The sequence below is a fragment of the Phoca vitulina genome, unplaced genomic scaffold (genome assembly GCF_004348235.1).
Source record: "Phoca vitulina isolate PV1807 unplaced genomic scaffold, GSC_HSeal_1.0 scaffold13, whole genome shotgun sequence".
In the NCBI taxonomy this organism is placed as follows: Eukaryota; Metazoa; Chordata; class Mammalia; order Carnivora; family Phocidae; genus Phoca; species Phoca vitulina.
Genome location: NW_022589716.1, coordinates 22,825,172 through 22,844,519, shown reverse-complemented (window position 1 = coordinate 22,844,519; position 19,348 = coordinate 22,825,172). Strand labels below are relative to the sequence as shown.

The window sequence follows — 19,348 nt, the reverse complement described above, 5'->3', positions numbered from 1 at the left end:
TAATGTTGAAGAATACAGCCATGCGTTGCACTGCTCTCCTGAGCAGGAGGTTTTGTCTGTGTAAGTCAGTGGTCTGTGAGCAATACCTGTATTTGAGGATGAAGTACTAATTATGTCGGTCTAACGATGCTGGGGTTACTTCCTCACCACAGCTTACTCAATAGCAAACGGAACTTTTTATCCCTCAACTTCCAAGGAGTCAATGAATTATTGTTTGCCAGCTTTGAATAGTGTTTGCCAAATTTGTAATATGTGGTTCTGGTTGTAATCCAGGAAGATGCTGGTCAGATTATGTAAATACTGATTAAGCTTATAGAATTACACTCAGAGGGTATTTTTTTTATTGAGTGTCTTCCTAGTGCATTGAATTTTCAAGTGCCCTCTCCTCTGTTGGGATGGTTAAGAACTTCGTGTGGCTAAAGGATATATGTTAAGATCGGTGTCCCTATCCCGCCACATTTTTAACAAAGCTCTTGAATTATCGGGAAATTCAAATTTATGTTTGAGATCCAAGTTTCTTCATTAAGTGCCCATTCACTTGAAATATGTATTAATTCCTGCATGATCTCAATACAGCACAGTTTAATAGAAATTTCAGCCGTGATGGGAATTTTCTGTGTCTTCATGGTGCCTCACCTTGGGTGCGAGCCTCATGTGGTGGTTGCACACTTGGAATATGGCTAGCATAACCAAGGAAAACTGAATTCTTAATTTTGTGTGATCTTAATCACTTTCAGTGTGAAAGCAGCATGGCCAGGGGCTACCGAGTTGGACAGCACCGGTTTCCATAGTGGTGGGGATTGCTCAGCTATTTAAAGACTTAGCTCTTCTAACGCAGCGGGGTCAGGGTTGGGGGGTCTTTGTCAGGAAAAATGCTCAGCAAGCAGATTGTTGCCGCGCACCGTTAAACAGTGTGCTGCTCAGACACAGATACAACTGGGATAAAACTTGAGCCGTTCTCTGCAGAGGCACCTCTTGTGTGTTCTCCAAATGGTGGGCCGGACGGTCATCTTTCAGCGGATTAGCTGAAAGAGTATCTACGGCTGGGCCCAATTGTTCCAAGCTCTGCGCACCCTTTGTACGAGAACAGGGAAAATTTGTGTTATGACAATGGCTGACAAAATGTTTAGTGAAAGCTGCAATTGGCAGTAACTGAATTCCCGGAGGTTTCTTTCCAGCCCTCTCTGCTACTGAAAGGTGCAGAAATGCTTTTGACAGCATCTGTCCTGTTGACAGATGAATTGTTTTGACAGGAGAATCTGAAACCTTCAACTGAAGACACATTCAGATGTCGGGCCTGGTAAGGGGCGATCGTGTTTGGAGAAATAAGTGAGATGCTTTAGATTTGTGTGCGTGTCAGCTGCCACCTGGAAAGAAAGACCTCATGAAAGGGTTTTTTTTTTTTTCTTTTTTTAACTAATTAACCCTTTGGTTGTTCTTCTGACCCACCAAGAGAATCCACACCCCTCTCTGCACAGTTCTTGGGCTGAATAAACGTATTTCTTTAATTGTTGAGAAATGAGTGGTATCAATTAAACATAGCAGTCAAAGGGTTAAAAATAAACCTTATTTAAGAATTATGCTGAGGTATCAAATCATTATGTTGTGTACTTGTCAATTATGTCTCAATACAAAATTATGCTGGGAGAAAAAAAAACTGCTCGTAACAGCATTCTTGGTAATAGCAGAAAGGTGGAAATAAGTCAAATGTCCATTAGCTGTTGAATGGATGAATAAAATATGGGGTATGTGTATACATACACACAAAATGGAATGTTGTTAAACCCTAAAAAGGAAGGAAATTGTGACACAGGCTACAATGTGGACGGACCTTGAGAACATTATGCTAAGTCAAGTAAGCCAGACAGAAAAGGACAGATACATGACGTCTGCAGAGTAGCACAATTCACAGAGACAGAAAGCAGAATGAAGGTTGCCAGGGGCTGGGGGGAGGATGGGAGGATGGGGCGTCTGTGTTTACGGGGTGCTGAGTTTCAGTTAGAGATGATACAGTTATGGAGCTGGATGGTAGTGATGGTTGCACAATAGTATGACCGTACTTAATGCCACTGAGCTGCACACTTGAACATGGTCAAGATGGTAACTTCTTATGTTTTGTATATTTTACCATAACAGAAAAACACGCTGAGAGTTTGTCTCGCTGAGATGAGCAAACAAGAAAATGTCTCTGAGGATTTCGTTTCAGATTATATTTGTCAAGGAGACTACAGTAAATATTTTCCCCATTTCCTGATACAGCAGTTGAAGATCAACAGCTTGTCCCAGGTTTTAGGACTGGTCACTGCTCAGACCTCAGAGCTAGGAAGCTCTGTGGCCAAAAGTCGAAGCTGTTGCAGGGGACCTGAGCTTCAGCCTCTGTCCTCTCTCTGTAATTGCTGATGGGCACGCTGAGAGGAGAGTGACCTTCAGACCAGTCTCTGACACTCATTTTTTGATAACATGGCTGTGCTAGTTCGTTCAGAGTCAAAACGTGGCCTCCTCCAGGCGGACCCAGGGAGAGCTTAAATTTAGCACTTAAGGTGTCTTCATCTTCGTTGCTGTTTCCTGCAATCTCAGCATGAGGTCCTGATACCGGTCGGCTTCTTCATAAGACTAGCTTGCCGAAGACCCTTTTCCAAGGAGCCTTATCTAAAAAGCAGAAATTATACAAGATTTTTGAAATTTAAGTCAATTTTGTCTGCTCTTTAAGAGAATGACGGACCAAAGGGTTGTCATGATTTTAAAATGGCTTTATTCTAATACCACTCCTGGAGTGGGGAATAAGGGAAGTAATTTCATTCCAGATAGTTTACCAGTTGATTGCCTGAGGCTGGCTCCATCCCTGGCCACATCTATAAGCCAGAAACAAGACCTGCGTTTTGAACTTAATAGCCTCAAGAGTCAGTGGCCCAGAATGCAAGGTTAAAAACTGGTGGTCCTCAGTCCAGATGTGGCCTGCAGATACGTTATGTTTGATCCATCCAGAGTTACCTTTTTTTTTTTTTTTAAGAATTGAAAGGATTTCACTTAAGAATTCAGAGTTTGAGCTTCTCTTGAAAATTGGGAAGACTGGTCTGCATTGCCCTTGTTTCTGGAGACAGGAGCAAATGCCCCTTTTGATGGGCAGGCAGGTACTGCTGTGTCGGCCTCTTTGCACCCCTGGCAGGGTGACCGTCCACACTACTTGTTTGCCCTCCAGGCCTCTTGCCTTTGTGACCTCAGTCTTCTCCTGATGTCTCCTCCAGCTCAGTAACTCTCATTACCGATGATAATGATGCAAACGTGGTAGATACTGTAAACTCACGTTATCTCTAGACCCAGAAACAGTATTTCCATCCCTCTTGTTTATGATAATGTGCTCAAAATAGAAGAAAATTTTAGTCTGTCCAGTCCTTTTTCTGATGTGGGAGAATTCTCTCCATTTGTGGATTTTCTTTTTCAAGTCTAACCTGTTGATGTCTGTGTACCCGATCGTAAATACCCCCAAGCACGGACAAGCTCGCACTTGACTTCAGTATGTGGTTTAAAAAATTACCACCTTCAATTTTTATAGTAACATAATCTCTGGACAAATTGCTTTTAATTCAGGCTGTGCCCTGAGCACAGATGTACCATTAATTTCAAGTGTAGTCTGACTTTTATTTAGATGAATGTCTAGAGCCGACAGTGAAATGGCTATCAGCTGTAGGTTAGTATTGATTGTAATGTCTCTGGAGTAAGTTTAAAAGCTAGTTGCCACTTATGTGCTGCCTAAATGGTAGACTTGAAACTCATGATTCTCAGTACCGTTAATTGGCATTAATGCCAATGGAATTAATAGCTTAGATCAATAATGTTGACCTCTTCGGCATACGTGGGACTGGGTGTGTTTTGGTGGCAGGGAACAAGGCACAGTGTGCACCGAGGTCTCATTTGGACCACGTCTCTGTGGATTTCTGTTCCTGAAAGATCAAGCTGGTCTAGGCTGAGGGCTGATCCAAGAAGCTCGGCTGACTGAACACGGGTCAGCTTGCTCCCTGTGTGTGCCTAAGGGTATAGCTGGGGGATGAAAGGAGAGAGAGGTCATTCTGAATGATCTTGGCAGGTGCCATCTTCTTGAGAAGGCTGCTCGCATGTGAGGCTTTCACTGCCTTTGGTTAAGACCAGCCATGAATTCCCCGTAACCATAGCTCCTCTCTCCTGTGTGACTGTCACTCCCAGTATTTATTCATTGATGGGTGCATCGTGTTCAGGGATAGCTTTATGATTAGCGTCTCATAAGGTCTCAACTTTCTAAGCAGTTCCTTCAACTTTGAGTGTGCCTCTTAGCAATTTTTAGTCATCAGATCTTGCTTAGACCAGGGTTTCTCAACTCCTGAATGTTACCATTGACACTTAAGGCTGGATGATTGTTGTTAAGAGCTGTCCTGTGCCATCGTAGGATATTTAGCAGCCTCTTTGGCTTCCACACACTAGATGTGTGTAGCAACCCCCCCATCCTCGCCTTTTCTCTGCAGTTGTAACAACTAAAAATGTCTCTAGATATTGCCAAACGTCATCCCTGGTTGAGAACCACTGATTTGTAGACAGTAAAGGGACGGTTCCTGACCCCTCTTTTTCTTTACTACTGTATGATATTTGATGTTTTATTAAAATACTAATTTTTAAAATGCCATTCGGAATAGCCTTGGACCTGATTCAGTGCAAAATATTTGGATCAGCACACTCTAATGTAGGTAGAGGACTGACTTACCTTTAGAAGTTGCTAAGTGGTGAAATTATATTGGTTGAAATCCATTTGGGTTTAGCCAGTTTCAGTGATTGGAGATTTTCACCGTGACTTGTTTATGGATGCTAGTGGGGAGGAGCTCTATCTGTAAATCTCATTATTAATAAGGTTACTTCAAATAATGTATGGGATAGGGGCAGTTATGAGGGAGAGGGCCTGGTTTGGCAGGCGGAATAGAAGATTCCTGAATTTGGGGTTAAATGTTGCATGTTGATTTAATTAATTAATTATTCTCTCTCTCTTTTTTTTTTTTTTGCTTTTCCTTTACCAGAAACCTGAGTTATAATAAACTTTCTGAGATTGACCCTGCTGGTTTTGAGGACTTGCCGAATCTACAGGAAGTGTGAGTGTTTTCTCCTAAACCTCCGGTTGGGGGTGGGGGACTAAGAGCTCCTGGGGAAACCCTCTGCCCTCCATCCCCCCCATAGCAGTCTAAACGTGCAAGCAGGAACGTGTGCATACTGGCCGCCATGATGGATCGTACTGCTTCCTGAGCTCCTTCCCTGCAGCCCCTCCCTCCTTGTGGGCAGGCAGCGATGGGTGCGCTAGAATCCTGGAGAAATCACGGGGATGTGGGGGACGGATAGGAGGGTCCCCTCCCTTGTGGAAACCTCGTGGACCCTTTGTGTTGGCACACCTGACTGGTACTTCCCCGCCTTTGTCCCGGGAGGTAGAGCAGCCTGCTCGGCAGAGGCTCATGCACCAGCCCACTGCTTCTGCTTCCTGGGAAGCACAAGTGTAGAAGAATGGACACAGAGGCTGGCTTTTCCTCTCTCATCTCCAGACTGAGTGAGGCTTTATCACTGCCCGGGGTACTCTCAGCCAGCCCCCTGCCTCATGCAGGGTCCTGTAAATCAGGCCTCCCTCTTTCCTTCTTCTTGACTGTAAAGAACTCTGCTTTTAACAGAGATGTCGGGGTTATCAGGAATTTTAGTTTCATAGGGACTTTAGAGAAACTTCGGCATAAGTCATGCATATAACCACTGCAGGAAATTTAGAGTCTAGAAATATGTAAAGACTAATTCAAATCAGCAGACATAATAACCATTATGAATACTTAGTGAAAAATACGTACCTCTACATGTAGAATTTGGGGATCAAACTGTATATATATCTTATAGTTTTGTATCTTTTTCATACTTAACCCTCACATTTTTGAATACTTTATCATGTAAATTAAAAATTTTTAAATGTGCCACTTAAATTTTTATTTATTTATTTATTTATGTACTTACTTCCATTTGAGAGAGAGAGAGAGAGCATGAGGGGGGGAGGGTCAGAGGGAGAAGCACACTCCCCGCTGAGCAGGGAGCCTGATGTAGGACTCGATCCTGGGACTCCAGGATCATGACCTGAGCTGAAGGCAGTCACTTAACCAACTGAGCCACCCAGGCTCCCCCACTTAAATTTTTATGTAAAACTACCACACATGGATATTCCATAAATTATTCACCCCATGCTTCTATTGTCAGTGATTTTTATTAGATATTGTTAGATAAGTGCTTTACACATTTTGGTCATTATATGTAACTGATAAAAGTCCCTGTTTATTCTTTGATTTCATTGTTGGATGGTTTATCTAAAGGAAACTTAATTTCATCCCTTAGTGCAATTGGCAGAATACCTGCATCACCTAGCCCCATCTCCAAATTCTCCAAATTGTGGTTATGATTTCCATGTCTCTTTAAAAAAGGTTTAAACTTCCAGAGTTAAAAGAACTTCATAGTTGGAAGGAGCCCTTGGGAATATTCTGTCCAGGACCCTAGTTTTCCTGTAAGGTCAGCAGCCGGTGGAGGGAGCAAGGAAGTGTGAGGTGGGTCGCTGTGCTAATTTGACCTAATAAAATATCCCCTTCTCCCTCTACCTTGGCTTTTCTCCCTCCTCAGAACTCCTGTTGGATTTGTGAGCTGGATGAGGCCCCTGACTGCATCCTGAGCTCTTTGTTTTGTGTGTGACTGCTCTCCTTCATCCTGCTAATATTGCACTCATGAAGGTTGACCTTAGCTAGCCATCGTCCTGAGCACTGCTGTACTCCTTATTGTCACTGCCACCTTCTCCAGACAGTGGAAGGAGCCGAGGCATGGGGGCTTGGCTGGGATTGCATGCTAGCAAGTGGTTGGATGGGGCCTGCACCCCCCCGCCCCCCAGTCTAACTCCTGTGCCATGCTTTCTGTGGTGACACTCCCTTCCCACGTGTGGGAGGCGTGAAGACAGAGATTGCATCTTTTGGATACAATGTGGTGTGGAAAAAACACACACGTTTTGGTAGCAGACAGACCTGGATTTGAGTTCTGGTTTTGCCCTTTGCTGGTCTGTGCCCCTGGACGAGTTACTTAGTGCCTCAGTGCTTTTCCCTTTATGCAACGTGGATGGATGAACACATGACCAATGGCACTAGAGTTATTAATTGGAGGTGATGTCCAGGGCTTTGCACACGGGGAGGCTACTGAGTGTTATTTCCTTCTGCTACATTTGGAACCACATAGCCCCCCAAGCTGGGTGCGTTATTGAGAAATAAATCCTTGAGGGCCAGTTGGTTGGGACTTTTACCACCGTGACTGCCTACAGTCCCTAGGATCACACTGGGATGGACAAGACAAATTCCCCAGAGCCCAGAGCAGTGGAACTTCTCACTGATGCAGATCCAGGCCTTTCCTGGAGGGAATTCTAATCCATTGTGGAGGCAGATGGTAAAGGGGCTGTCAGGAGTAAGGGGTGGGGAGGTGGGAAAGGATATTGAAGAAAAGAAAAAAATCATAGTTGACGTACAATTGCTTCTAAATTAAAACTGGGTTCAGGGCTTTCCTGGGAGCTGTCAGCTCTCCTAAATCCGTACAGCCCTCCCTCCGAGTCTGGAAACCTCGGCGAGAGGAGCACCACAGGCTGGCAAAACAGTAGGTCGTGGTTTAGCAGTGGTTTTATTTTGGAGGCCTGGAACCACAGTCCATTGTGGCTCACTGGAGAGAGAAAGCAAGGCTGATGGAGGCCCCTGGAGGCCATGAAGATGCTTGAGCAGCTGCTGCCAAGCCACACGGTCTACACTGCCCACAGCTCTGAGGAAAGCCCACCAGGGAGGGCCTCCAGCCAGGGGTCCTGGACGGCCAGGCTCCTCTGTTAATAAGAGGGGCTATTTATACCGTCCTCTTTAAGAACTGCGTGCAGGTCACGTGCTTGCTGCCTGGCCCCAGAATGCTCACTGTGGGTGCTGCTGTGTGCTTTCCAGGGCCGTTGACCTAAAATGTTCCTCAGGGCGGCCGGGAAGCCTGAGTGTGCCCTGCCTTTGGGTATTTATGGCTCACCCTCTGGTGTCTCAGGATCATGCTCCCCCCACCCCAGAGTGTGTGTGTGTGTGTGTGTGTGTAGTGTAGTGTAGTGTAGTGTAGTGTAGTGTGTAGTGTGTTGAAGGGAGGGCTGAAAGAACCAGGGGTATCTTTCTGAGGCACTGCCCTTTGGCTGCGAATTCCCACCACCTGTTAAGCATTTACTCTATTTCTGGCTCGATCCTAAGCCGCTAGGTTTAATTATTTCAGCCGGGTCCCGCCACAACCCTATGAAGTTGATACTGGTGGTGTTTACATTTTTTTGTGGAGGAAACTAAGGCACAGGAAGGTTAAGTGACATGCTGAAGGCCCTTCAGTTGCTAAAGGGTAGGATTGGCGTTGAATGAACCCAGAGCTCTCTGATTTGCAGATCCGAGCTGTAAAAATGCCCTCCGAGTAACCCCTGCTCGGCTACTCTGTCACAGTGCCTCGGTTTCTCCTTTTAAGGTGGAGCGATACTTGAGTGCCTTCCTCAGAGGCTTGGCATGTGATCCAGTGAGATATGGTGCATGGCAGCATTCAGCAGAGAGCCTAGCGCACAAACTCCACACTTACCATTATTGTTTGTAATCGCTGACTTAAAGTAACTATCCCCTCAATCCCTATCCTAAAGGAAGCACATCTGGCCATCTGGTATAGAGACGATGTTATCAGAAAGTCTTGCCAGAGGAATTATTTAGTATGCCTTATTCTCGAGGAGCTAAAAGCCCTCGTATAGTTATTGACGAAGCGGCTCGGACTCTAAAACCTGCGCTCCTACCTGTTATTGATGACTTTGTCCCTTGTAAGAAGCAGAGCTAACTGAAGTCGCAGCCTCCTGCTCAACTTTGTTATGAACGGCAGCTTCCTTGCCTTTGGCACCGCCCGAAATGCCTCCCCAGAGTGGATTGGCTAAATAGATGGTCATTCATTCATGCCGACAGAGGAATACTTTGCAGCTGGTCATGAGAATGAGGGAGATCTTCAAGATATATTACTGAGGGGAAAGTGCGCTCCAGAACAGTCTGTATGATTCACAAGCATCTGTGTAAAAGAGAAACATGCATGCATCTCTCAGAGCTGGCAGCCGGCGCTTCCTCTTGGAGGCCGACCAGGGGACTGAAGTGCAAGGAAGCTTCGTTTTTCACTGTATATTCCTGGTTTTTCTCTTTTGAAACGGTTTGAAAATTTTACTGTGTGCTCAGATCAGCTATTCAATAAATAATACACGGCAATTAAAAAAAAAAAAAAAAGGACCCAAAAGCCCCGTAACCCAGAATCACGCCTTGGGTTTGTTTCTCGTTGTCTGTGGAAGCCTCATTTCATTGAGATAATAATAATTAAAGTACTCTGAAACACCCTTCCTAACATTTTGCGTCTTACAAAATAGAAGAACTTCCTTTCAGCAAGCTGAGTAACGGAACATTTCAGAGAGAGCCCAGAAGGCCCATGCTCACCTTACGATGGGTGAGCTGGAAAAGGCCCACCTCTAGGTTCTGTCCTGGGGTCAGGCAGTCCATGGAGCCCCATTTCCCTTATTTTACACCTCTTCCAGGTCCAGGGTTGGACTACAATTCGTGGTCTCATGCACCTGAGGGAGGCACTTCTTGGTCCTGAATCATCAGGAAAAGTTAGTTCAAGAAGCAAGACATTTTAGAAGGATTTTTAGGGCCTCGGGTGGGATCACTTGTGGGGGGAGTGTGAAGGGTAGAAAACTGCACCGCCGTAGATACTCAGAAGATTTCATCAAACCCCGTCCTAAATTCCTAGTTTCCTTATTCATGGAGACTGTGCTCAACTTTCCCTCCGAGCTCTGGCCGTGCTATTTTTGACTGGTCTCTATTTCAGGCTGGCAAGCTGGTCGTGTCTCAGAGCGAGTACAGTCTCCACTGCCTTCTGAGGATACTGTTCTCAGGGCCCACAAAAAGAAAGCCAGTAGTGGTAATGCCAACTGACTTACATTTAGCGAGCGGTGCTTTTTACGTAGGAACGATCGAGAGGTACGTGGGCCATGCAGCTCCTCTCCTTTGGATTCCAACACTGTCCCCTGCATAAATCGAGCAGCCCTGTTGGGATCAGAGCCTGTGATCTCTGCCTAAATCTGTTTACTGCCACTCTAGATATAAAATGCCCTGTTCATCTTGAGCACTGGTCCGCTGCCCCTGTATGCTCCGCTTCCAGCAGTTTGGGCAGGATTTAAAATCTTATCGAGGTGCCGCTTTTCCTTGTTCATTTATTTCTGTGCAGTAGGGCCGGCCTGAGGCCGAGGTCATTCGGCCAAAGTTCCCCTGCAGAGAAGTCCATGCTGTCTGTTTCAGGTTTAGCATCAAGTCCGATCCTAAGCAGCCCGAAGCACAACCATGTTACCTGAGGGTTTAGGAGCCTCCCGGCTTGCTGGCCTTGCCACTCAGGGCTCGCTTCTGTTTGGCAGCCATTCTTGGGTTCAGCTGTTGCTTGTGCAAAGTTGTGTGGCCTTAGCCTCGTGATTGCAACTGAAACTTGACTTAGAGCCCCTAGCTGTAGGGTAGGGACCCGCACGAGGACCTGGTACCTGACTCAGAGTGGTAATGATGAAGTTGCATCACGCGTGCAGTTGCTGCTGTGATTACAAAGAAACGGAGGGTAGTGAGTGGTTAAGAAGCTAGACTTGGGGGGCGGCACTCCCTGGGCCACCACCACTTACTGTGGTGACCGTCCAATTAGTCAACACCTCACTGTTTCCATTTCCTCCTTGGTACAATGGGAATGTCCATGGGACTTACCCCCTAGGGGTCTAAGGATGAGTTAGCACACTGGAAAGCTCCTAGAGCCATGCCTGGCCCATAGTAGCCCCTCTGTAGGTGAGCTGCTGCCGACATTATTATTAGCACCGTCATCCTGTTCTAGAACAGATCTCTAGGCACTGAAGTCGTCTTACAGAAGCTCCCTTATTGGCAGCCGGCCCTGACCTTAGTTTTCCTTGCCCTGCAAGGATCTGAGGGTCTCCTCGAGTAATAAGTCCATTGATGGTACCGTGAAAATGTATTAGGAGAGATTAAAACCCCTGGAGAGTTTTCATCATCCCTGCACCAAGATGGGAAATGGATTGCTGCAGGGTTGGAGGAGCGAAGACGTGAAGCAGAAGCAGGCCGATTCCGGGGGCAGTCAGATAAGAGACTGTTAAAGTAATTAATTGTCTACTTCAACACACAGACAAGGGCCCTTTAAGTGAAGAAGGGATTTGCCACATGATACGGATCTGCTTTCTCTCTGCCAGATGCTTTAGTCATGAAGCTGTTGAAACAGACGTTCTGTGTCCCACGGCCCAAAAATTACCAAGCCTCATCTCTAACTGGCTCTGGCACTGCCGAAAGCAAATGGGATAATTCAAGGCCTTTTCCGTTTTTTTTTTTTTTTCTTCTCTTGTTCACGTCTATAGAAGATGGCAGACAACCAGATTATTTGATTCAAGCCAATACTAGCCGTATACTTGCATGAATGCAGCTGTCATTTCCGTGGCCTTGTCTTCAAACAGTAACAAGATGGTCCATGTAAGACACACTCTCTTAAGGGGGGAAAAAAAAAAAGGAGTACGATAACCTAGCGTTATCCCTTTGATTCTGCATCTCAGATATGGTTTCCTTCCAGCCTGTCACCCAGCAGAAAGCTGGGTCCCTGTGCTCTGGCTCTGTTAAGGATTTTTCGGCTCACTTCGCAAGTCTGATTTTGGATTCTCTTCCCAGATTTGGAAATTCATGTCCATGTAAGGAGGCTGGATTGCAGAGCCTCTGGGGGCAGACCCAGCGAACTGTGTTTTGGTTTGCGGGCTTCCCCTTTCACGAAGAGATAAGAACTCTGGAAATACAGATCTAGAATGCTGGAGCGGGAAGGGGGCTTTGGAGAGCATGTCTGGTCTGGGGAGGATTTTCAAAATGTCTTTGTGCATATGTGTGTGTCTGTGTGTATGCATTCCTGGAAAACGTGCCTGGAGGCTTCATCCGAGTTCAGGGAAGCTGGGATCACACATAGATGAGACTCCCCAAGTCCACCTTCCTCGTTACTTGTTGCACAGCTGAGGCACTGGAGTAACTGGCCCACATGTCCCGAGGTCCTCGGAACTCTGGGCACGGGGGAGGCCCTGGCCCTGGTATGAGGACGCCGCCCTTTGGTGATGCCAGAGCTGTGATTCACAGAATCCCGTGTCACAGACATCAAAAAGCAACCTGGAAGGGATGGTCTTTCTCCCCATATCCTTTTCTGACTCTTTCAGCCCACAAGGAGCATCCTCGTCAATGGGCTCAGGGTGCTTTTGTTCTGCATCACATGTCTTGACCTTTCATCACTGTTCCCTGTTTGTCAGTGTTGATTTCGGAGCTAGATGACAATCTGGAAGACAGGTAACCCCCCCCCCCAACCACCGAGTGTGTGTTTCTAAACCATAGGTGTGACAAATGGTTCGTTTTCGTGAGCTCATGTGACTTCTCTACCTTTAAAAACTCTCTTTTAAAATTCTTTATCTTTTGGGGCACCTGAGTGGCTCAGTCAGTGAAGTGTCTGCCTTCGACTCAGGTCATGATTCCAGAGTCCTGGGATGGAGCCCCGAGTCGGGCTCCCTGCTTAGCGGGGAGTCTGCTTCTCCCTCTCCCTCTGCCTCTCTCCCTGTTGATGCTCATGCGCGCTTTCTCTCAAATAAATAAAATCTTAAAAATAAAATAAAATTCTTTATCTTTTATTGAACATTGCAATATCATCTTCCCATGGCCAACTCGGCACTGTTCTTTGATTTACTTTGTATGAAATTTTTCAAACTGCTAATTTAAGTGAGAAATTTCTTCTTGTTGTTACAGGTACCTCAATAACAATGAGCTGACAGCCGTGCCGTCCCTGGGTGCTGCTTCATCTCACATTATCTCTCTCTTCCTGTAAGTGGTGCCACTCGGGGAACCCTGGGCTGGGTTGTGAGGCCGTGGTATTATCTTGCTGACATTTGGTGGCAGGAAAACTTGTGTCCCTGTGCTCACTGGTGTAGAACAGTCTTTCTCCACAGAGCCCTAATGCTTGTGACAACTGCCTTGCTTGCTGTTTTGGGGTTTGTAGGATGAAAACCTGGAAGACTCACCTCACCTAATTTGGGGGGAGGTTGGTCTTTTCCGTGCCAAGAGGTACATAGAATTAATAAGTGTCTTGGTCCTACTGGGTAAATTGCAACTTAAAGTGAACGAACTGCAATTAAAGGAAGCCTTGTGAATTACAAGACAGCAAGCTCATGTTTGTGGCAATGAATCTGGTCACGTGACCCAGTTCATTTTTACAGCTTTAAAAAAGAAAATACCCCCAGGCCTCTGAAATCAACCTAAAAGTAAGGAATCCGTTGATGTGATCAAGTGTTCGACAACATGCTGGAAATGAAAAAGGCTATAAAGGGACTTAAATGAAAAAGGAAGGGAGGAAGCAGGGTGTTCTTGTCAGAGCTGGTAAGAGTCTTTGCTCCTGAGTGATGCCCACTTCAGCCCTCAGCGGGAGGTGCTTGCTTGTTTGAAACCCACCCAGAGGTCTTTCTAGATGAACCCATCCTGAGTCCCAACAGTTTTCTCAACCAGATTCTGTGGACAGCCTCCTCCGCAGAGCACCTCTCTCTTCACACTAAATTTCCTTTTTCCACGCCAGCCCAGCCTATTTTTATTTGATTTTGATTCTGCCGATGTTAGAGCTCGTTGGCTCACCTGCGTGTATCTTTTCTCGACACCGAGGCGTGGCAGGCAGAGCAGAGGTACTTGGTGGGAAGACGTCATCCATATGATGGCTCTTGTAGCTTGCCGGTGTCAGGTTTTTGCTGGCAACAGGCCCTGTGTTCGGGAGGCACTCCATCCTTACAAGATGGGGTATTGGGCTTAACCCTTTTCAAGGCATTGCAGGATTGAAATAGCACGGGGCTAGAATGGTGGCTCCAGCTCTGTGTCCTGGAGAAACAGCTTTCTCTCTCCAAGCCTCATTGTCCTCATTTACAGAGCATTTCCTTAATCCATTTTACACGTGGGGAAGGTGAGCCAGAGGTTTGAGAGAAGTGCATCGTGCGTAACACATAGGAGGTGTTTGACAGACAGAAGCTGCTGCTTCTGGCTTGTGGCCTCCTGTCACGTGGCCCCTGGGGCCCTGGCCTGATCTTAGCTGTGGGACCACAGGATCTGTGAGTCAGTCCTTGTTTCTCTGGAGTGCTGGAATGAAGGTTTTAGCCTTTGGTCCCAAGATGGACAGGCAAGGGTCTCACTGTGGCTTTGTATCCAGCATCTGGAAAGTGTTGAACTGCTGGCTAAATTAAATGAGTTACCCAGACCGGAGGCTAATTAAGGATGTGATGCTCCCTTGTATATTCATAGAGCAAAGCACTAGAAGATGCTTTTAACTTCTTGCTACTTTAAGTATGGTTCCTGGGCCAGCAATGTCCTACCCGCACTGAGCTCCTTGGAAATGGAGAATCTCAGGCCTCCGCTCAGCCGTGCTGGATCAGAAGCTGCTTTAGTAAGGTCCCTTGGCCCTTTCACGCTCATTCAAGTGTGAGAAGCACTGCCTTCCCTCCCTTTGCTCTTCCCTCGGGGAGGAAACCAGGGACACAGAGAACATCTTTGTGTCACCAACAGGAAACCAAGGATCCCTGAGTTCCCTGTAAGTTGCCAAGTTGAAAGGAGGAACTGAGACTGGACACAGATACCCGTGCCCATGCTCTTTTCCTTTATCTGCCCCCGCACACTGGGTGCGGGAGCATGGCAGGTGACTCTGAACCCCCCGGTGCCAGAGATGGGCAGGGCCCCCAGCTTGTCCTGGGGGCCTGTCGTACTTTGAATCACGCCTTGCTCTGCTGACTAAAAATACATTTCTGTTCCTTGGCCCAAGAGCCTGGAGCCGTGGGGCCAGTTGGCCTTGTTCCTGCTATTCCAATTAGACAGTGTTAAACTATGTAAAGCAGGGAGAAGAAATAAAGACTCCCTCCTGGTTTTGAGTGAGTTTGGAAAATGCAGGTTAGTATTGGCAGCCACCTTTTTGGCCTGACACTGGTCTCCATCTGACTTGGTCAGTGATTTCTCTGAAACCACAGAAACTGAAGGGTGTTGATGTTCCTTTTCTCTGAGAGGCCTGTGTTCCCTGGATCCAGTGCCTGCAAAGTCAGGTTAGCAGTGTGACATTTGGGTAGCAGGATTATGGATAATTTTGCTATCATCCTTCATGCCTTTCTGTATTTCCCAAGGGGACCGTGCAAAGGACAGAGACGAAAGTAGCAGCAGGCAGTGGATGAGCATGTCCTTCCAGGCTGGCCCAGGAAGCACTCAGCATCTCTGTTCCCAGGATAATTCCCATCCGTCAGGCTTTGAAGAACTTGTTTTTGCTGGTGTGTCTGTGGCTCTTCAGAACCACTGAATTTTAAAAAGTGTCATATGTTAAACAAATATGTAGTAGGTCCCTTCTGTGCCCCTGAGGTTGGGGCCCAGAGGCCATCTGAGAGTGCCCTCACCAGGGGTCGGTCCTATCACATCTGGGAAGCCCCTAGCACAGTGTGTGAAGACGCGGTAGGTCAGCGAGCTCAATACATGTCTCATTTCATGCCCTAACCCCCAGATTTGCATTTGCATCTCACCTTCCCATTGTGGGGGTGCACCTCTGTGTGTGCACCTCCGCCTAGGGGATCCAGAAAATAAGCAAAATGTGCAAAGAGACTCTCTGACTGAGGCCAGCTGAGGTAGAGGAGCTGGCACAATTTTGGGGGACACGTTTATAGGTGGGGCCTCAGGGAAAGGGCAGCCCAGGTGTGCGTCCAGCTCTGACTGATGTCGTGACCTGGGACAGGTTGCTTTTATTTCATCTGTTGAATGAAGGGGCTGAGACAGTTTCATATTCCTTCTGTGACCTGGAAACCGAGAGCGCAGGGGCAGTGAGGTCACAAGAGAAATGACGGACCCCACCGTGCCGTACGCACTCGTGCAGCATGCTGGCTTCTGCTGAAGGAGCAGGTTTGTGGTCTGCAGCTCCGACATCTGTCAGTACTGATGTTTGCCTCTGAAAATCAGCTCATCATTTCCATGCTTGCTTTCCAGTGTCCTGAGTCCCTGTCCGTAACCTGGCTCCTTGCTCACAGGACAGTGCTCCGAGGCCCCAGATGTCAGGGCCCTCCTTCGCAGGGGTCACAGTAGGGGCTGCCCGGGGTGGGGGGGGGGGGCGGTTTGTTTTGCGTCCGGCTTTACTATCGGGGTCTCAGAACAGACTTTTGCAGAGTTTTGGGAACTGAAGTAATTCAGTAAAATTTCAATTGGTTAATCCTTTCTGATTAAAGGAATCTAATTCAATTAAAGTATTTGTCAGAGAGCAGATTTATTTGCATCATGTTCTGAGGATAATGCCAAAGCCATTTGTCCTTACTAACAAAAAAGCATGAAACTCAAGGAAAGCTTTTAATAGGGTCGGGGTGGGGAATGAGGGAGCTAATTTGATAAAACAGTGCTCAGAAAAAGAAACAAGAGTTTTGTTAAATGGGAGCAGACTCTGCTGGTAGATTTTTACGTTTCCATTTTGTGTGTGTGTGTGTGTGTGCGTGCGTTTAATTTGAAGTCCAGGAAACTCATGTTACGATTCCCACGGCAACAGTAATTTTGTCTGATGCATAAGTGACATTTCTGGTGAAGAAAAGTCTCTGCTTTTCCTGTGGTGTTACTGCACTTGTATCATTGAGAAGATCGGTTCCAGTGGAAGCGGTTGGATTTTTTTTCAGTGCTGGAGCAAAAAGCTTGCTGTGAAATCAACGTTTGCTTGTCTCGTGCATGTCAGCTGTAACCTGTTTCCCATCCGGCCCTGGGCTCGGCCCAGGTAACTTCTTTTCCAGTTCAGGGGTGAGTGCGTGGGTGTTTTTGTTTGTTTGTTTGAAGTAACCTCCATCCCCAACCTGGGGCTCCAGCTCACCACCCTGAAACTGAGAGTCGCGTAGTCTGCCAGTGGAGCCAGCCAGGCGCCCCACGGTTGGTGTATATTTTAAACCTTGTCCCTTCTCCATGCCTTGTCGTTCACTCTCCATCGCCTTTGGCCTAGATCAGATGGGAGAGCTTGGCGGAGATGACTTGGACACAACTACTTGTGACTCTGTCATAGTCCTATTAAAATTCCTTAGGTTTCTGTCTGATTTGAAAACACATTGAAACACCTTTTACTTCGAGTCATGAAAAAAAATTTCTTTTGAAAACTATTTGTTCTACATCAAAAACTAATGATGTAATGAATGGTGACTAACATAATAAAATTTAAAAAAAGAAAATTATTTGTTCTAAAGATCTTATTTTAAGTAATCTTTACACCCAGTGTGGGGCTCGAACTCACAACCCCAACATCAAGAGTCACATGCTCCACCGACAGAGCCATCCGGGTGCCCCTCGAAAACTAATTTTTTTAATTGAGGTAAAATTAACACAACAAAACTCGCTGTTTTAAGCATTTTAGAGTATATCGTTCAGCAGCTTTTAGTTCATTCTCGTTGTGCAGCCATCATCAGTTTCTAACTCCAGAACATTATCATTACCTCAAAAAAAAAAAAAAAAACAACCCATACCCCATCCCTTTCCTCTCAGACTCCTGGCAACCACTAATCTGAAAATTAATTTTTTTTTTTTGAGAAAGTATTTTTCTCTCATGTTAGCAAAATGTATTTGGAAGACTTAGAATAATTTAAGTAAAAATATCAGAGGTAGATGTCAGTCTCCATAGTTATCTATTTTGCTGTGACCTCTTGGCTAAAGAAAAATGGATTAAGTAAAAGGGATGGTATATTTAACATCTCTTTATTGTAACTTCCGGAGAATAAAAACCTGGAAGGAATGAAACCTGGTGTCCTGTCTGTGACCCCACTCAGAGCCAGTTAAGTGGAAGGAGCCCTGGGTGGAGTTGAGGGTGCCCGAGGCTGTGAAGGATGGAGCGCTCTTCTTGGCTGTATCTTCTGGGGAAGTAAAATCAATAGCAGTTCTTAACTTTCTCGTGCCTGCCTGGTAAACCCTCTAGAAAAAAGAGGGGCCAAATCAATCTTCTTTACAGGCTCATTAAAGCAAAGATCAATTCACATAAAGTGTAATTAAAGAGCAGGCCTCGGAGGGGAGTCAGTGATGATTTGGCCGTGGCCCCTCAGGGTTGAGGGGAGGAATTAGTCTCTAAGAGGGTCCAAAGCCAGAAGCCACGGAGAAGGGGACCCAGAACTCAACTGGCTCATCTTGGGGACCGGAGCTAGGCTGTTAGTGATCAGGCGTACAGCACAGGGGAAAAGTACACTGAGTAATAAATAGCTGGTTGGGGTTCCTAAAAGTGTGCGTGTGCGCGCACGCGCGTGTGTGTGTGTGTGTTTCTCCCCTTAGTGAGCTGGGATGAGGCTTCTTGCCTTTCTCTTCACTTAGCTGCCTTTAAAACTTTCTCCATTTTGCCTCACCTGGAGGAAGGTCATCATCTGTAGACATAGAATTGATGTTAAAACCTTTGTTGTTGTTGTTGTTGTTTTTTTACACACCATGTTTATCCCCAGAAGTATGAAATAATGTGGGAACCTTGAGCAGTCATTTCAGATGGTGAAGCGCCTTGTGTATGGATACGTAGCTGGACCTGGGGGTCCTGTAGGTGTGTGTGGGAGGTGAGGTAGGTGTAGCAGTTCTCCCAAAGGTAAAGGATCATCCGTCCTTCCTGTAGAGGAATTTGTGAAACCATCCACAAATCATGAGGCTAAGAGTGGACATAATCCAGTTTTGTAGAAAATGTGGAATTGGGTAGCCCTTGCCCCATTCTGCTTCAGAGATGCGTCCTCCCCCGAGAAGCCCATGTAGCCATGCTGGTGAAGGAAGGCCGGTCTGTTTTGGCGTTGGTGTGCAAGGATACCCTGTCTGGGCCGTCGGTGGCATTTTATTGTCTTCTCCTCAGGAGTGTGGAGTTAATAGTGACTGAGACACTTTAGGCAGAAACTGAACAAAGTTGTGTTTAAAAAGTCCCAAGTCAAATTTTGAGTGTACATCTTTGCTCTGTGGCCCGTTTGTTTCCCACACGCTAAATGGAAGCTATGGCCTTAGTCAGAAAACAGCGCATCATGTATAAAAAGGGGGCTCAGGTTCCTCTCCTGTGTCTTCAGAGCCGCGCTCACTTTCCGCCGTGTTTGTCCGGAGTGTCGTTGGTGTGAACTGAATCTTTGCTCTAGATGAAACAGCACACCCATTCACTCGGGAGATTGTGATTTTTTTTCCCCCCCATCACCTCTGTGATTCTCAAACTGAGCCACCTGTCAGCATCCCCAGGG

At 46.4% G+C, this 19,348-nt stretch overlaps 1 protein-coding gene across 2 annotated transcripts in view; it reads left to right on the top strand.

Moving 5' to 3' along the window:
* LRIG1 (leucine rich repeats and immunoglobulin like domains 1) overlaps positions 1–19,348 on the top strand; it is a 110,653-nt gene that overhangs the window by 32,301 nt on the left and 59,004 nt on the right. For both annotated transcript variants that reach the window (XM_032411713.1, XM_032411712.1), the window contains exons 2-3: positions 5,040–5,111; positions 12,894–12,968. In XM_032411713.1, coding sequence (XP_032267604.1) covers positions 5,040–5,111; positions 12,894–12,968 — 147 coding nt within the window. The remainder of the gene's footprint in view (positions 1–5,039; positions 5,112–12,893; positions 12,969–19,348) is intronic.